Source organism: Canis lupus, chromosome 3 (genome assembly GCF_003254725.2).
Source record: "Canis lupus dingo isolate Sandy chromosome 3, ASM325472v2, whole genome shotgun sequence".
Classification (NCBI taxonomy): Eukaryota; Metazoa; Chordata; class Mammalia; order Carnivora; family Canidae; genus Canis; species Canis lupus.
The window spans coordinates 70063804-70081273 of record NC_064245.1 but is presented as its reverse complement, the minus strand read 5'-3'; the positions used below and the strand labels follow the sequence as shown (position 1 = coordinate 70081273).

The 17470-nt window shown below is 44.1% G+C and overlaps 2 protein-coding genes across 22 annotated transcripts in view; one reads left to right on the top strand and one right to left on the bottom strand.

The window, feature by feature from the left end:
- The window catches only part of LOC112653484 (uncharacterized), a 138827-nt gene extending 134839 nt beyond the window's left edge, over positions 1–3988 (bottom strand). For 8 of the 18 annotated variants that reach the window (XR_007409937.1, XR_007409938.1, XM_049108629.1 and 5 more), the window contains exons 1-2: positions 3454–3988; positions 2900–2945 (exon numbers count right to left, since the gene is read on the bottom strand). Coding sequence is in view for 10 of the 18 variants with exons in the window: in XM_049108629.1 (XP_048964586.1) it covers positions 2900–2945; positions 3454–3988 (581 nt within the window). In the remaining 8 variants the exon portion in view is untranslated. Of the gene's footprint in view, positions 1–2680; positions 2946–3308 lie in introns of those variants that run through there. The other 10 variants (XR_003132222.3, XR_003132223.3, XR_003132221.3 and 7 more) reach the window with 4 other exon arrangements.
- Positions 3987–17470, top strand: part of STX18 (syntaxin 18) — a 120048-nt gene continuing 106564 nt past the window's right edge. For all 4 annotated transcript variants that reach the window (XR_007409936.1, XM_025437656.3, XM_049108627.1 and 1 more), the window contains exon 1: positions 3987–4157. Coding sequence is in view for 3 of the 4 variants with exons in the window: in XM_025437656.3 (XP_025293441.1) it covers positions 3987–4157 (171 nt within the window). In the remaining variant the exon portion in view is untranslated. The remainder of the gene's footprint in view (positions 4158–17470) is intronic.

The window sequence follows — 17470 nt, the reverse complement described above, 5'->3', positions numbered from 1 at the left end:
GACTCCCCGCTGAGCAGGGTACCCGACACTTAACAGACTATGCCATCCAGGTGCTGGCCTCCCCCTTTCTGAGATTTTATTTATTTATTTTAGAAAGAGAGTGAGTGAGCAGGGGATGGAGCAGAGAGAGAGGGTAAGGGAGATAATCTTCAACAGACTCCATGCTGAGAGCAGAGCCTGACACTGGACTTGATCCCAAGACCCTGAGATCATGACCTGAGCCGAAACCAAGAGTTGGACGTTAAGCGACTGAGCCACCCAAGCTCCTTTATGGTAGTTCTATTATTATTATTATTATTTTTTTTATTTTTTGTAGTTCTATTTTTAATTTTTTGAGGAACCTCCATACTGTTTTCCATAGTGGTTCCACCAATTTACATTCCCAACAGCACCATACAAGGGTTCCATCTTCTCCATCACCCTGATTTTTTTTTTTAGCTACATTCCTTCTTAAGAACAAAAGTTTATTCTTTGAGCTTCCCATCCTTACAGTCATGGTCCTTTCTAAAGCCTAGGAGAAAAAATTTTTTTCAAGAAATTTCTTTTAAAGTTCACTTCCTAATTTGAATATATGTTCTCCAAGTCCTCTCCTCTTTCAGGAGAACCATGGCTGGGGCTATCCTCCAGGGCCTCTGTTACTCTAACACTTTTGATTAGATCTAGATGTGAGCTAATAGTCCTTCCTCTCCACACTTTACCCACTGGGAGACAACATTGTAATGAAGGTAAGTGAAGAAAGAATGCATTCAGTAGACTTGTTTGGGCAGATATCTGGAGATGGGTTGTATCAATCAGAATAGGCTAATTTGCTACAGTAACAAGCCACAAATCTCCATAGACAGTAAGAACAAAGGCTGACTTAATGCCAGCATACATCCTTGATTGGCTGTGCTCCACGTCATCTTTACTCAGGGACCTAGCCTCATGAAACACTGGAACACTATGGATTGTCATGGCACAGGGAAAAGAGAGCACAGTGAACCACACGTTATCTCCTAAATTTGTAACATGTCACTTTTCATGGGGAAGAATTACCTGGCCAAAATAGTCATCAATAGGTCAAGGAACTATTATCCTTTCCTAGAGAGGGGCCATGAATATGAGACAAATAATAAAAAAAACTTCCACAGAGGGTCTTCAGTTACTATATTATTGTGGCAGGTCCATGATCCCATGGACCCAAAAACTCTGGTCTCCCTACACTGTCCTGCAAGAATTCATGCTCCATAAAATAAATGCCTACTTACCATCTTTCCTCACTTAGTGGGGCTATAAAACCAACCTCTCTAGAGGATGTAACAATGACAAAAATCTCAGTGGCTAACAACCAGAATTTTTTTTCTCACACACAGCATGTCTGTCATGGGCTGAGCATTTGGATGTGCAATATATCCTCTATTTGATGGAGGCTGCATTTAATGACTTCTATGAGTCCCCACATGATTCTAAAATGTCTACATCTATCCTGATTGCATGGACTGTGCTGTTCTAGGGAGCTACATTCAGGGACTCATATGTCTTATTTGATTTTTTTTTTTTTTTTTTTTTTTGCTTTTTAAAGAGAAAAGCACCTGGCCTAATGAATGTAACAGTATTGCTTATGAAACATAATGTATGCACTACATCAAACTGGATAGTTTGTAGTTCATTCCCATGACATTCTGTTCTTCCTCCTTCTTCGCCACGGTGCCTCTTAGGTTTATGGGGTTTTAAATAGCTATTATCAACCTGAAGTCATTTTGCTCTTTGAGGTTAAAAGAGCAAAAACCCCCAAACACCAAAACCAAAAAACCCCAGTGAAATATCATTGTCCGGGGTCTGTAGGAAGCCTGAAAGCCTCCTCAAGATCTCTGTGACTTTTCTAGTAATTTTATGCACTTGTAGTCACTTGTGGTTTTAGTGCCTGATGTTTTGAGCTCACTTGGTGTCATCTGTAGTCTTCTTTGCTCTTGCAGATGCAGACAGAAAACTTAGACCTTTGTCCCCACCTTTTTACCCCCCAAAATCAACTGCCCCCAACACAAGACTCCTACAAGGCACTACTGGTCTCTGAAGGTCTAGTATAGCTCAGCCCCCTCCCACTGGAAAACCTTTCCCAAGCAGCTACTTTTTCCTTTCCTGGCCTCCCTCTAGGATTCTGGTTTCCCCAGCTTTCCCCTAATTCAATCCCGTTCACTTTATTATGCAGAGAGATTTAATTCTCTTTCCTTCCACTCTGCCCCAGGCCTGCCTTTGCATAGCCAAAGATTCATTAATGTCTCCATAAAACAAAGGGCCATTTATGCAATACAGAATCACTGGCAGAGAGTAGTAATTTCTTTCTCATTTTCTCTTACTACGTGGGTGTAAGAAAGCTGTATGGACATTTATTTTCCTTGTACAGGAAGGCTGAAGTGACTACGGTTTGGGTTTTAAATAACATTTTCCCTCCTCCTTTCAGGTACATATGACATCTATTTATCATACTACTGGTCTCAGAACTCCTTTACACTCTTAAAAATAGTTGAGAACCCTAAACAAACTTTGTATATATGGGTTTCCTCTATTGATATTCGCCATATCAGAAATTAAGACCCAAACCTAAAATATTCATTTAAAAAACAAAAGTAATTCCATTACTTATTAACATAAATGAGATCCTTTTGTGGCGGGGGGAAAAAAAAAATCTCAGAAACAAACCTAGTGCGAATGGCACGGTTTTACATTTTTTGCAAACCTCTTTAAAGTCTGGCTTAATGGAAGACAGCTGTTGTGCATTCGGCGTATTTGCAATGTCACAAGTCGCTGGGCTCCCGGAAAACTCAGGCTCCCAGAAAACTCCGTGTACAACTTGTGGCAAAAGGATAGTGGAAGGCAGAGAGCATCTTGGTGTCTGGAAGTTCATTTCTGTCTTGCTTACCCGGCTTCCACCAGCACCGTTTTAATGCATTCTCGTTGCGCATCCTCTTTGAAAAGAAAAACAAAGCAAGGAGTAGGTGGATTATAAATTGGAGCCTTGGGTTGAAATGTAAAAAGAATTCATTGGCAGACCTGCAGTTAAATTACTACAATTTGCGGGGGGGGGGGGTCCTCTAAGAACCCAACATCAGGAGCACCTGGGTGCCCCACTGGTTGCGGGGCTGCCTTTGGCTCAGGTTGTGATCCCGGGGTCCTGGGATCGAGTCCCCCATTGGGCAACTAGCAGGGAGCCTGCTTCTGTCGCTCTTATGAATAAATAAATAAAATCTTAAAAAAAAAAAAAAAAAAAGGAGAACCCAACATCCAGGATGAGCCTGAGGACACTCTTCTGCGCTTGTGTGCATCCTCACCTTTCAGATCCGCCGTCTCTGGGAGATACGTCCCCGATAGCGCTCGTCCCCACCATAAATAACCTCCAGAATGAGTGTTCTCGTTAACCGCAGTAACTGTTGCTGGCCACTGGGAGCCCAGCAACGCCAAAACTGTGCGTGTTACCTTCAACTGTCACACCACCACCGCGGAAGGTGCTGCCTCGGTGGTGCAGACCTGGAGGCTGCAGGCCGGCCCTGCACACCTGTGCGCCCCAGCGCTTTTGGTGCAGCAGGTGGTCGCCGCCCACGTGCCTCGGTCCAGCCCCGCGGGAGTCCTTGAGGTCAGGGGTCACCTCCAGCGCCCCGCACTGCCGCTCCCGGCGCCGGGTCACGGGGGGAGGCCGCCTGCTGGCTTCCGGGTCCGCACGCCCCCCCCTCCCCCCACTCCCCACCCCGCAAGGGCGACCCCTCCCCGAGGCCGGGCCCTCCGAGGCTTGCCGGAAGGAGAAAGCGGCTGAGGCCGGAACCTTTCTCCTGTCGCCCGGGTCGCCCCGCGGAGGCCGGAACCTTTCTTCTCGCGTCGCGTTGGCGTGGGGGGGTGGGGGGGGCGTGCGGAAGCCGGAACGGTCCTCCCGCGGTCGGACGCACGCCGCCGCGGTCGCAAGCTGCTGACGTGGGCCGGCCGGGAAGGGGGCCGGGAGGGGGGTGTGGGTCGCCATGGCGGTGGATATCACGCTGCTGTTCCGGGCCAGCGTCAAGACCGTGAAGACGCGCAACAAAGCGCTGGGAGTGGCGGTGGGCGGCGGCGGGGTCGATGGCAGCCGCGACGAGCTGTTCCGCCGGAGCCCCCGGCCCAAGGGCGACTTCTCCAGCCGGGCGCGGGAAGTGGTGAGCGGAGCTGGTTGCTATGGAAACGGCGGACCCCGTAACCAGCGCGGGGAGGCCGAGCTCGGAGGGCGCAGTGGCCCGGGGTGGTCCCGGGGAGTCGCCGGCTGCCTTGTTTCGGGGAACGGGAGCTCGTCCGCCACGTTCTTGGGCTGCTTGGCGAGGTAGTGAGGTCGCCGTCACCGCAGACTTGAAACTCCCCCCGCAGGCCTCTGCTTTCTCTGTCACGGCCGAGACCGCGGGGCCCCTGGGCTTGTCTCTCCCCCTTCCCCGGTCCCGGCTCCACGGGAGCAAAGGTGACGTTCACTGACCCCTCCCTTCCGCTCGCCCGCCTCCTGCCGCGGTGTCGGGGCTCCTGCTGGGATCAGCGGGTCCCGAGGCCGGTTTCGGACCGTCTCTCTCGGTCGCCGCGTGTTAGAGCCCTCTCACCTGCTCTCCATTCCCTGAACACTGGAGGCTTTGGTTCAGGAGAGCCGGGGGCGGCGCTGGTGCCCGACTCCTAGCACTGCCACGGGGTGTGTTTTGAATGAATGAGTGAAGGCGCAGGCCGGCTGGCCGTCTTCCCCACTGAAGGGAGAGGATGTTGGTCTTGTTCACCTTTGTATCCCTGCCCCCCCTCCCCGCCCCCAGGGTGGATCTAGTATTCGAAGAGCTTGAAGCTTTATCCGGTTCTCTCTGTCCTTTTTTAAGAAGAGGAAACATAGAATCACAAGAAGAGGTTCAGAGCTTTGGAAGGGACAAGTGAGGGGCCCCGAAACTTAAACTCTTGTTAATTTTGTGGCAGATCCACTTCTCTTTGGCATGCAGGCCAGTGCCTGGTACTTTGTAGGCATTCAGGTAGTTTTAAATGACTATTTGTATGCGTGAATTAAGGTGTGGCAGTTTGCAGAGGGTGTGCCACGCACCTTGTTAGAATAACACAGGATGCTTTGAACTTTTTTTAAAAAATATTTTATTTATTCATGATAGACACACACACACACACACACACACACACACACACAGAGGCAGAGACGCTGGCAGAGGGAGAAGCAGGCTCCTTGCAGGGAGCCCGACGTGGGACTCGATCCCGGATCTCCAGGATCACACCCTGAGCCAAAGGCAGGCTAAACCACTGGACCACCCGGGCTGCCCAGAATAACACAGGATTTAAAAGGATTGGTGGAGGGGCGCCTGGGTGGCTCAGTGGTTGAACATCTGCCTTTGGCTCAGGTGGTGATCCCTGAGGTCCTGGTTTTAGTATATATGCACTTGCGAAGCAAGCCCTCCCGAGGGTCCTGCAGGGAGTGGGCTTCTCCCTCTGCCTGTGTCTCTGCCTCTTTCTGTGTCTCTCATAAATAAATAAATAACATCTTAAGAAAAAAAAAAAAAGAAAGAAAAGGAATGGTGAGAGAGATAGTAACAAAAGTTACTATCAAAAGTTACCGTACAGTCTCCTATACAGCATTTCGGGTACACAGGTGAATGTGGTCAGTTCTGAGGGCCAAGAAAAGCCTTTCAGAGGCAATGATGATGCCTGAGACAAATCTTAAAAGAGGAGTAGTTGAGAGATGCCTGGGTGGCTCAATGGTTTAGTGCCTTTGGCCCAGGGCATGATCCTGGGGTCCCAGGATCAAGTCCCACATCAGGCTCCCTGCGTGGAGCCTGCTCCTGCCTCTGCCTATGTCTCTGCCCCTCTCTCTCTCTCTCTCTCTCTCTCTGTGTCTCTCATGAATAAATAAATAAAATCTTTAAAAAAAAAAAAAAAAAGAGGAGTAGTTGATTCCAGTGCAGAGAGGGTGGAGCAAGGCATCTTGGCCTTAGAGAAGGGTGTGCATGAAATGGATCACTTTTATGCTCAATTTATGTATACTCCGTGAATGTCTGCCCATTAAATTGCAAACAAATTAGTAATGGTGTTTAAGATTCTTTTTGGAGGAACTTATGTTTTCTGAACCATTTCAAGTAATGATAAATATGCCGCTTTGCAATGTTACTGAAATGTTTCGATAAGCATGGGAGTGTGGCTGGAATGTGGGAGAGCTTTGCTGTCTGCAAGCAGATGAACGTTATGTGGTCAAGAGACCAGGTTGTTGTCTTCACCCTGCAACTATTAGCTGTATGATGTTATTAGGCAAGTTTTATGGCCTTAACTTTATTTAAGTGTTCTCTTTTTTTCCCCTTCAAACAGCAGAAGACTTTTAAACTGCATTGAGACCCTATTTATAGCAGATCAAAGGAGGAGCTTCTCAGGATGAAATGAGAGGAAAGGAAACTAGGACATTCCCCCTCCACCTGCCCCTAGTTTGGCCCAGGCTTTTCCTGAGGTTCCTCCTGTGGAATTGTGGGATGTGAAGGTTACAGTTTTGGTTTTGAGAGGTCCCTTTCTAACTCTGAAATCACTGATTATTAGCACTGTGCTCATTTTGGGTCCTGTTCTGGAGTGGGGGATATGCAAGTGGTAGAGACAAGAAGCGTAACTGGGATGGCAAGCTGTGTGGAAGTTTAAGCCTTAGGCTTTTCCCTGAGTATTAAGAATGTGCTTTAGGCTTTTGAATCAGTGGCTCAGGGACACTAACTGGACCTTGGGGTGCTGAATTTCCTATCATTGGAGGTAATTAAACAGGGATGACTGCTTGGCAGAGATGTTTGAGAACTTTGCGCTTTAGCCAGAGGGTTAGATGGCAGGCCATTGAAGATTCCAATTCTGATATTTGATGATGTGGGTACATGCTAAGGCTTGGAGAGTCTGTTGAGTAGGGACATAGGCTGCATTGTTTAGGACCACTGCCCCTCGTGACATAGGGAAAACATGCCTTCTTTTGAGAAATTTTGATTTAATGTTGTAATTACTTTGTGTATTACTTCCTGTTCATGCAACCATTCTCTCCACGTACCCCTTTCCCCCGAAAATTTAGTATAGAGCTGGTGAGGGGTGGCCTGTACTCTTGCCATGATCACATGTGTCGGAATGCTGGCTGAATCTGTTATTGGCCTGGATTTCTTTTCATAAAAGTCTGGCCAGTACTAGGAGCACAGAGTCTGGTTTGGGGTTAGTTCTGGTCATTAGACCTAAGGAAATGTAGTAGGTTATAGGCCTTTGCTTGGATGTATTCCCTGAGGCTCTGTCATTTCTAGGACACACATTACCTAATTCAATTCTAGTTCTTCTCATTCCTTAGTTTGGACAAAGCATATTCCTGATGTCAGTGTTTCATCTCACTGAATTGTTGTAGAGGTTTTACTAAGATTAGTAAAACTGTGTTGAAACTAGATTTTTAATTTTCCCTCATAGGTTGGTTTCTTTGGTGTCCTTTCTTTAAATATTTTAACTTTTATGCTCAATTTTGCTGAATTCATGTGTATTCAGTGCAGGTGTACCCGTTACATTACAGACAGTAACAATGGTTCCTCTCTTGGGATGAGGAGCTTACTGTATCTGAAAAATACGCCTTTTTGCAATGGGAACTTGATTAGTTAACTCATTTAGACTGTGAGGTGAATGGGGACCTTGGGAGTAGGCAGAGCCTGGGGACTCGGATATAGAAGACATGGACTCCGGGCAGCCCGGGTGGCTCAGTGGTTTAGCACTGCTTTCGGCCCAGGGCCTGATACTGGAGACCCAGTATCCAGTCCCAGGTCGGACTCCCTGCACGGAGCCTGCTTCTCCCTCTGCCTCTGTCTCTGCCTCTCTGTGTGTCTCTCATGAATGAATACATAAAATCTTAAAAAAAAAAAAAAAAAAAAAAGACATGGATTCAGATCTGGGCTCTGCTACCTAGAAGTGGGTAACTTGGGCAGGTCCTCTTACCTGAGTCTCATTTTCCACTTCTGTCACATGGGCGTGATCATATCCTACTGAACTTGTAGGCTGATTATCAGCATCTTCGGAGACTATGTATGTTAGAGAACCACACTGATTGTTATTGTTCCCTTCACCCCATGTAGGCCATTCAGACATTTTCATCAGTGGCTCTCAGCCATATTCCCCAAACCATTTAGCTTTCCTGTATTTTCCATCCTTTCTTGCAAAGGGGAACCAAGGAAGTGCACAAAGGAACTGGTGAAAATCCCGTGCAGGTACTAGTAGCATCAGTAGTACAGAGCACAGCATTCCTCTGCGAAGGTGAAGCTCTTAATCAGCAATGATAGATATGTGGCAGGCATGCAGCTGTTCCTCTCTTTTCTTCCCATGACAATGGAAGTCAGTGCTAATTTTCCTAGATCTAATTTCCTCAGAATCCTTTGCAGCATTTGTGGTCTAGGCAGCCATTTATTGGGCCTGTCAAGTTGAAATCTGCTTGACATCCTGCCTGCCATAGAGTAAAAACAGATCTGCATGCTTAAAGCAGAACCATGGACTTTTTTTTGTTAAGTACTTAAAAGGATCTCAAGTTCATGTTGTTCAGGCTTCTCATTTTGTAGATAGGAAAACAGACATTCAGGTAGGTGAAATGACTTGCTCAGAGTCTTAATAGCTGAGTCACAGGACAGAGCCAGAGGGAGAAGCCAGGTCCTTTGACCCTAGTTAGGGCTGTTTATTTCCCATACTACATCCTTGTACCTTAAATTTCCACTATAATTTTAAACCAGAAATTCTTTGGCTTTTGAATGGCAGTGAGTCTCCTCTTGAGTGAATATGGATACTGAATGGGTTTAGAACAGAAGGACCTGAGTTTGAATGCTTTTTACTGTATGAATTTGAATGCCCTGTACTTACCATATTGGACTTGTGCAAGTTATTGAACTGTTCCTCACTTCTAACATAGAATAATAACAGTCTTAAAAGGTTATACAGATGAAATGACAAAAGTATGAATGTGCCTACAGGAGTATGAGTTCTTTGGGTTGTAAGTAACAGTAACCTAATGTAAACTAACCTGAGCAAAATGGGACTGTGTTGGCTCATGGAACTGGGAAATGGGGGGATAGAGCTTCCTTCTCTAGCTCTTATCCATAAAACCCAGGAAAGGACTCTAGTTGGCTCTACTTGGATCCTGCCCCTACATGATGGCCTTAGGGGGATAAGGTCCCTCATAGGGCCAAGTCCTGTGTCCACCCCAACATGTGTCCAGACGTGGGTTGGATACGATGATTGTCACCTCCCTAGGACCTTGGAGGAGGGAATGCTCTGTGGAGGAGTAGGCAGTAAAGGCAGGCAGGCAATGCCAACTGAAATGTTCCTCACAGAGCCTGGCACAGGGCCCAGCCTGCCTTCTCCTTGGCTGCCTGGTTGTCTTCAGCTCTGTGGGGAAGGGAAAACTAGAATTCTGAAAATTTGTAGTGACAGGCTTTCGGTGTGGGAGTCTGCGTGGAGGTGCCTTATGGTGTTAGCTCTTTGTTTTCTTATTGCTTTATAGAGGTTGCCGGGGCCAGGGAGAGCACCATGTGGGAAACCAGGACACTGTGAGCAGCCAGGCTGGGCCCAGAGCGGCAGGAGCTCTGAACAGACTATCAGGAAACTTGTGCTGTAGTGCACAGCCTGTCACGAAGCCGCAGGCCACAGAATCTTTCTGGGCCTCAGTTTCCACTCTGGTCACACTGAGAGCTTAGACTATGGAACTAGAGTGATTTCTTATAAAACAAAGATGCTTATTCCCTATCTGGTGATGGTGACCCTGGGCTCTGGAAATCCTATTTTCAGGTAAGGCACACAGATGAAGTTTTCTTTGCTTATTACAGAGTGCTTTTATGAAAGCTGAATGTCTATTTTGAGTTTCTGGCTAAAATTCAAAGTTCTTTTTTCTTTTTTTAAAAGATTTTTATTCATTTATTCATGAGAGACAGAGAGAGAGAGAGCGCGCGCGCGAGAGAGGCAGAGACACAGGCAGAGGGAGAAGCAGGCTCCATGCAAGGAGCCTGACGCGGGACTTGATCCTGGGACTCCAAGATCACGCCCTGGGCTGAAGGCAGGCGCCAAACCACTGAGCCACCCAAGTGTCCCCAATTCAGAGTTCTTATAGTGGCCCAAAACCACATGCTCTGGTCTTTGCTCCCTGTCTGACCTCACCTCCTGTCACCTTCATTTTGTTTACTCTGTTCCAGCTGCCCTACCCCTTTGCTTTTCTCACGTGAACGGATGGGTTCCTACCTTAGCTCCTTTGTCATTCCCTCTACGTGAGACACTTCTCTTCCAGATTCCTTGTTCTTTGATCTTCAGGTCTCTGCTCAAATGTTCCCTCAGTGAGACCTTCCGTGGCTGCCCTGTATAAAGTAGCATCCTTTTCCTGTCCCTCATCCTGCTTTATTCTTTTCATTATCTGACATATTGTGTATCCATTTATTTGTTGTGTATCCACTGGAATATGTGTTTTGTGAAGACAAAGACTTTGTGTTGTCTACCACTGAATCCATAGGTTCTAGACAGTGCAAGGGACCTAGGTAGTTGATAAATATTTCTTGAACTAATAAGTGTTAATCAGCTATGGTACTTTGCTTTCAGTTTTGGAGCTAGTTGATCTCTGTGCAAGGCTCCTTCCAGTTCTAGAAATGTGTGATCCTAATATGATTCCTTAATACTACACAATATATGTTTATACTTAATCCAGTATCTGGGGTAAACATTAAATAGTATGTTTTATTATATTATTAAGATTCAGTTCTTACCTCAAGAAGTTTAGTCTAGAGGAGAAGCAGACACATAGATGGTAACAACTTTTGAATTGACAACTATGAGTGACATTAATAATCTTCTTAGCATTGATTCCCCAGGTCCTCCTTGATTCCTTTGAAATCACATAATTGACATTATGTGCCAGTGTAGGGTTCCAGAAGTTGAGCTGGGAGGGACCACCTGGATTATTATCCAGAGTAGCTGGAAATAAATCTTAATTCCAAGGATTGAGTATAATACTTCCTAAACTGGGGATTTCAGTTGAGGAAGCATGCTTCTAAGAAGCAGTATTAGGCATCAGGTGCCAGGTGTCAGTGGGAAGCTGGAGATAGAGCCACATGGGACAGGAATAGATCAGGAAACAGTGTAGGTTTAGGATGCAGACTGCAAACAGCATGAGTTTGTTGAATCATTTAGATTTTTTCTTATTCAATACAGAGACCTTATTGCAAATAAAATAAGCAGCTTTGGCTAAGGCTGGAGTGCGGGGGCTGGAAAGAAAGATGTTCATTAGCCAGTCTGTCCCTCCATCACCCTTCCGCCTTTCTCTTTGAGAAGTTCCTTGGGCATCAAACATAGGCCTCAGTGACACACATGTTAAAAACCACTACATTGGGATCCCTGGGTGGCGCAGTGGTTTGGCGCCTGCCTTTGGCCCAGGGCGCGATCCTGGGGACCCGGGATCGAATCCCACATCGGGCTCCTGGTGCATGGAGCCTGCTTCTCCCTCTGCCTGTGTCTCTGCCTCTCTCTCTCTCTCTCTGTGACTATCATAAATAAATAAAAATTTAAAAAATTAAAAAAAAATAAAAACCACTACATTAATGTTCTCCAAGGCCTCTTTTTAGCTACACAATACTATGTTTTTATGGATCTTACTGTGTACTATAGGCAGAACTCCGTGCTAGAGACTTCTGTGGTATTAACAGCCCTCTATATAGTTTGCACTTCTGAGGTTTTTTTCCAGAACTTATGAGGACTCCAGCTTTTGAAATTCTATTTATTTAAGAATTCATTGATTCCATCATCCTAAGAGCATTGAACAACCAATATGTGCCTGGCTTTGTGAGGACACAAGAAGCTATAAGACATATGTCTCATCTCTTGGAAATACAAATAAAGCATAAATTTCCTTGAGGGAGTCAGTGGAAGGTCATCCTGGACCTTGAAGGACAAGAACTGTGTCACCAGACAAAGGAAAGGTGATAAATGACATTCCTAGCAGAGGGAACATTGTGAACAGAGGCCTTGATGCATGACAGCAGGGTGATGGAGTCAAGGTAGGACTGTGGTGGATGAGCCCTTTTCTGGACGAGAACTCGGTGAGGGTCAGATGCCAGGAGAGAGGCCTTTGCATGACTGGTTAAAGCAGGTGGGCCAGTTTGGCCCAGAGGTAAAGTCTGACCTGACCTGCTGCCTGTTTTTGTAAATGAGGTTTTATTGAAATGTGACTGCCCTCATTTGTGTAGGTATAGGCTGCGGATGCTTTTGTGTTATCCTGGCAGAGTTGTAGTCTGTAGAGGCCTGCAAAGCCTAAAATATTTTCTTTTTGGTCCTTTAGAGGGAAGGTTTGCCATCCCTTTGAGTGAGAGCACTGTCACCAATGCTACAGAGCTTGGATTTTGTGCTCTGGTCTATGTAAGCAGAAGCTTGAAAGGATCATATCTGTGTTTTAAAATAATCAGCAATATTGAGGATGGGTTCGGAGCATACCAGGGCTGCCCAAAAGAGCTAACGAGGAGGCTGTTGCAGTCAGGAGAAGGTGGTGAGCTGGTGGTAGTAGAGTCGGATAGACATGGATAGGTAAAGTAGTTGTGTAGGAGGCAGTAATGAGTGGGGCTAGAGGAAGAAGTAGAATAATTCCCAGCTTTTTGGTTGAGAAGTTAAATGGTAACACATCACAATAAATTTTTTCAAAGTTAGAATGCCAATTACTCATGCCGCCTTCTTTTGATTCTAAGCAGTAGAGAATATATCCAAGGAACCTGATGGACATCGGAGTTTTATTAAGACAGCAAGTGTTGGATAAGTCCCCAATGGCAATGCTTTCTGGTAAACCTGAATTGGAAACTATAGCTGGAACCCAGTGGGGTCCTCCCACTTTGTCATATTTCTATCTTGGACACCATGGAGTCTACAAAATAGACACCTGGGACATATGCCCAGCCAACTGCATGGAGATGTGCAATGGGACTTATATCCGGCAAACACTGGCCTGGGGCTTGTGATGGTGAGAGGTGGAAGAAAGTGTCAGACTTACCAGATTGCAGATGAGGATAGAGACTCAGTGGGGCTCCTTTCGATGCCAGGTTCTTGTGCAGAGTTCCCCTCAGTTGTGCTTTCTTCATTTCGAGACTCATCTTGGTGGTGATGATTGTATCACATACTACAGAGGCATGGTTCTCAGGGATAGTCAGGTGGTTTTCTCCTTCATGCCAAGAAACATCTAGAATGGGTCAAACAGTTCTCTCTTTCCTCAGCTTCTAGTTGGCGGGTCACCAACAGTTCAGTTTATCACCTACTAGGACAAGGCTGCTGAAATGAGTCCCCCGAGGATAACATTTTTAATGAGTATTTCCTCTCCAGGATCTGGCTGTCTTACAGGCTTGAGAACCAGATTTGTCAACATATTGAGGGTAGAACCATCTATTGGGACAGATATCAACCAAACTTACATCAACTTGTATAGAAGTAAGTTTGTTCATTTATTTCGAGCAGTGTAATTAGTACTCAAGAGAATATAAATTTTGGAAAATCAATCACTTTGGGGCTTCTGCTACAGGTTAGGAATGCTATTAAATTACTTTACATACCTGATCTCATGTAACTTTTATCTTTTGGGGAGGATAGAAATACAATATTATTAAGTGATTTTTACAATATTGATACTATGAATAATATGATTCTAATAATAGAATTCATACAAACTTGATGTTTGAAGTTTCTTGTTACATGGAAATCCATATGGGCTCCCTCTGGTGGGCAAAGTATCAGTGATGTCTACAGTGGTTAATTATGGTTTGTATATAGACAACTTATTCTGTTTACGACACACTAAGTTTAAAATTGACTTAACAAGAGGCCCCTTGGGATGCCTGGGTGGCTCAGTGGTTTAGCGCCTGCCTTCGGCCCAGGGCGTAATACTGGAGTCCCAGGATCCAGTCCCACATCGGCTCCCTGCGTGGAGCCTGCTTCTCCCTCTGCTTGTGTCTGCCTCTCTCTCTTTGTGTCTTTCATGAATAAAGAAAATAAATAAATAAGACGCCCCTTTAGAACCCACCTAAAAGAAAGCGAATAAACCAGAGGAATGAAAGAATGATGTGTTGAATGACCTCCTATAACTCAGATATGAAAAGCTTGCAGCACAGTTGTACTTTTATTTATTTTTTTAAAAAGATTTTATTTATTCATGAGAGACAGACAGAGAGAGAGAGAGAGAGAGAGAGAGAGAGAGGCAGAGACACAGGCAGAGGGAGAAGCAGGCTCCACGCAGGGAGCCCTTCGTGGGACTTGATCCTGGGTTTGCAGGATCACACCTTGGGCTAAAGGCAGGCGCTAAACAGCTGAGCCACCTGGGCTGCCCACAGTTGTACTTTTAAATTCAGTAGTACTTTTTTTCTTCCTGACTTTCAGGTTCTCAAAGTGTGTAAATATTAGAGTTTGCTGGCTCCTCCTTGTCACAATCTACTGTATGGCTATTTGTCAAAGCTCTCTATTACAGCACATAAACTATACTTAAGAGAGCAAATCTTTTCATTTCATACCGTTGTACACATTCCTGTTCACTTTTTAGATGGATGTTAAGAAAAGCCTGGTAAATGAGCATTTGCCTTTTACAGTCTAAATAGAAGTGACAGACTGCCAGGGTGCCTGAGTAGCTCAATGGGTTAAGCATCTGCCTTCAGCTCAGGTCATGATCCCAGGGTCCTGGGATCAAGCCCCACATCAGGCCCCCTGCTCAGCAGGGAGTCTGCTTCTTCCTATATCTCTCCCTGTTCTCCTCCCCTCTTCATGCTTGCGCGCACTCTCTCTCTCTCTGTCACACTCACTCTATACTTTCTCTCTCAAATATATAAATACAGTCTTTAAACAAAACAAAAGTGACCATTTCAGAGTACCTTGACTCCAGAATTGAGAAAGGAATACAAAGCATAGGTTTTGCATTCTAAATATTTTTGGACTTTGTCATTTATTACCTATGTGATCTTTGAGAACTCACCTAACCTCTTTTCTACTTTCTTTTTTTTTTTTTTTTCCCTCATTATCTAGATCCTTAAGGATCTTTCAACAAGATGGTTCCAGGATTCAGTACTCTTCTTTCTAGAAGTCCTAGGATATATCTTAAAATGCTTTTTGCAGTGACGACTGCTCAATGTCTTGTGTTACTTTCCCCTTGAGTTCCTGTATACTCATAAGTTTTCACCTAGATGAGAAAATGAGTTTGTTTTTCAAAGCTGGCAATTGGTATGTTTTTCTCTACAAGTGCATTTGATTTAATAGTGGTTCTGTACTCTTAGAATGGACTGCTATCAGCAGGATATGTTTTTGAAGTTCACTAATTAATTTAAAATCTGACTATAAAAGTAGTTAAGTGCTCACTAAACAGAATAAAGAAGAAAATAAAGTTCATAGATAGTACCATTGGTCAGAGATACCCCTACCACAATCTTGGTACATAGTTTCCAGACATTTTTCCTATTAAACAAAGGGAATTTTTCTATACTGCTGTTAAGTAGACCCTCTTTTTTTTTTCTTTTATTGCTTTTTTTTCCTTAACAGTGTATTGTGAACATTTTTTTATGTCAATATATATTTTTCTGTGTCACCAATTTATTTGGCTGTATAGTCATTGAAAATAGTTTCACATGGGGTGCTTGGATGGCTCAGTTAAGCATCCGACCCTTGGTTTTGGCTCAGTCATGATCTCAGGGTCGTGAGATTGAGCCCCATATTGGGCTTCACTGGGAATAGAGCCTGCTCAGGATTCTCTCTCCCACTGCCCCTTGCCCCTTCTCTCAAAAGAAAAAGAGAAAGAGAAAGAAAGAAAGGAAGAAAGAGAGAAAGAAAGAAGAGAAAATAGTTTCATATAACTTATTTATTTGAACCCCTACTGAAAGATATTTGAGCTACTTTCAGTTTAACACTATTTTAAACAAATAATACATTTTAACCAATTTTGTTTCAAGTTTATAATCTCTTAAAAAGGTAAAACGATATATATAATTTCACTTGTTTTTCTTAAATATTTTCTGAAGTATAAAAAAATCACATTTAATATTGATAAAAGGAAAATTATTCCTAATTTCCTTAAAGGGTTATATATATCAGAACTTATTAGCGCAGGAGGAGTGTAGAAAAGGGATATATGATAGTTAGGGGTAGAGTAGTCAGAAAAGCTTTTAAGTTGGAGCAAAACCTTGAAGAGCAAGTGAAAGTGGGTGGATGGTGGGTATGAACATGGTGTATTTCCTTGACAGGAAACCAGCTTGATTGAGCCAGGGTGCTTCTTTGTGGGCAGCATGAATGAAACTGGGGAAGGTGCCTTATGGCCCTACCATAGAGGCCTCTGGAGTTCTTATTCAGCATAAATACATAGAAATCAGTGGCCATCCTAAATCTAATTAATGACCACTTAAAATCCCATGAAAACATTTATGGTAGTAACAAAAAGCGTTTCTAGAAATAACCTTAATGAGAAATGGAGATGTTCCATTTGAAGAAAACTTCAGAATTTTGTGGAGAGATACAGAAGACGTGAATAAATAGAATATTGTGTACTGGAAGGGAAGAAAAAGTATTGTAAAGATATTAGTGATTCTTTTTTTTTTTTTTTTAAGATTTTATTTATTTATTCATGAGAGACACAGAGAGAGGGGTACAGACACAGGCAGAGGGAGAAGCAGGCTCCATGCAGGGAGCCCAATGTGGGACTCCATCCCCGGTCTCCAGGATCATGCCCTGGGGGCGCTAAACCACTGAGCCACCCGGGCTGCCCAGCACCAGTGATTCTTAAGTTAAATTGTGGGTTTATTATAGCTTTCATCAAAATTCTAACAGAACTCTTCTGAGAGGAACCTGCAAGTGATTCTGAAATTCATCTCGAAAAAAAGATGTGTGAGAATAATTTTTGAGGAGTGGAAGGGTGTGTGTATTGGGGCAGGGATACTAGTTTTGCCAGATTTAAAACATTTTAAAGACAAAAAGTAATATATGTGTGTATGGATTGATCAGTGAAGCATGTAAGACCAGGTGTGTGTGTGTGTAGCTTTTGATAAAAGAGGCATTGTAAATCAGTAAGAAAAAATTTATTCAGTGATGTTTTAGGGGGTAATTGGTTAGCACTTTGAAAAAGAGTTCTGGGGTTTTTTTTGTACATATGTTACTGTACACACATTAAAATATATTTCTGATGAACTGAAGATTTCATTATCAAAGCAAAACTGAAGAAAATAAAAATGAATATTCTGTCTTCTAGAAGTGGGAGGTCTTTGAATTTAAGTATTAGCAATAGTTTTAATAATAACGGTGATGATTTAGAGGACGATTGTGATGGCAACTATCATAGTTACTTTACAGAGAGACAGAAAGCAATATTTCCAAGTACAGAGAAATTATTAGGGAAACATGGCACACTGAAGAGTAACTCATGGCATGAAAAAAATAGCTTATATTATCATGTTAGGTTAAAAAAGCTACTACTAAAACCAAATATAATTAAAACTAT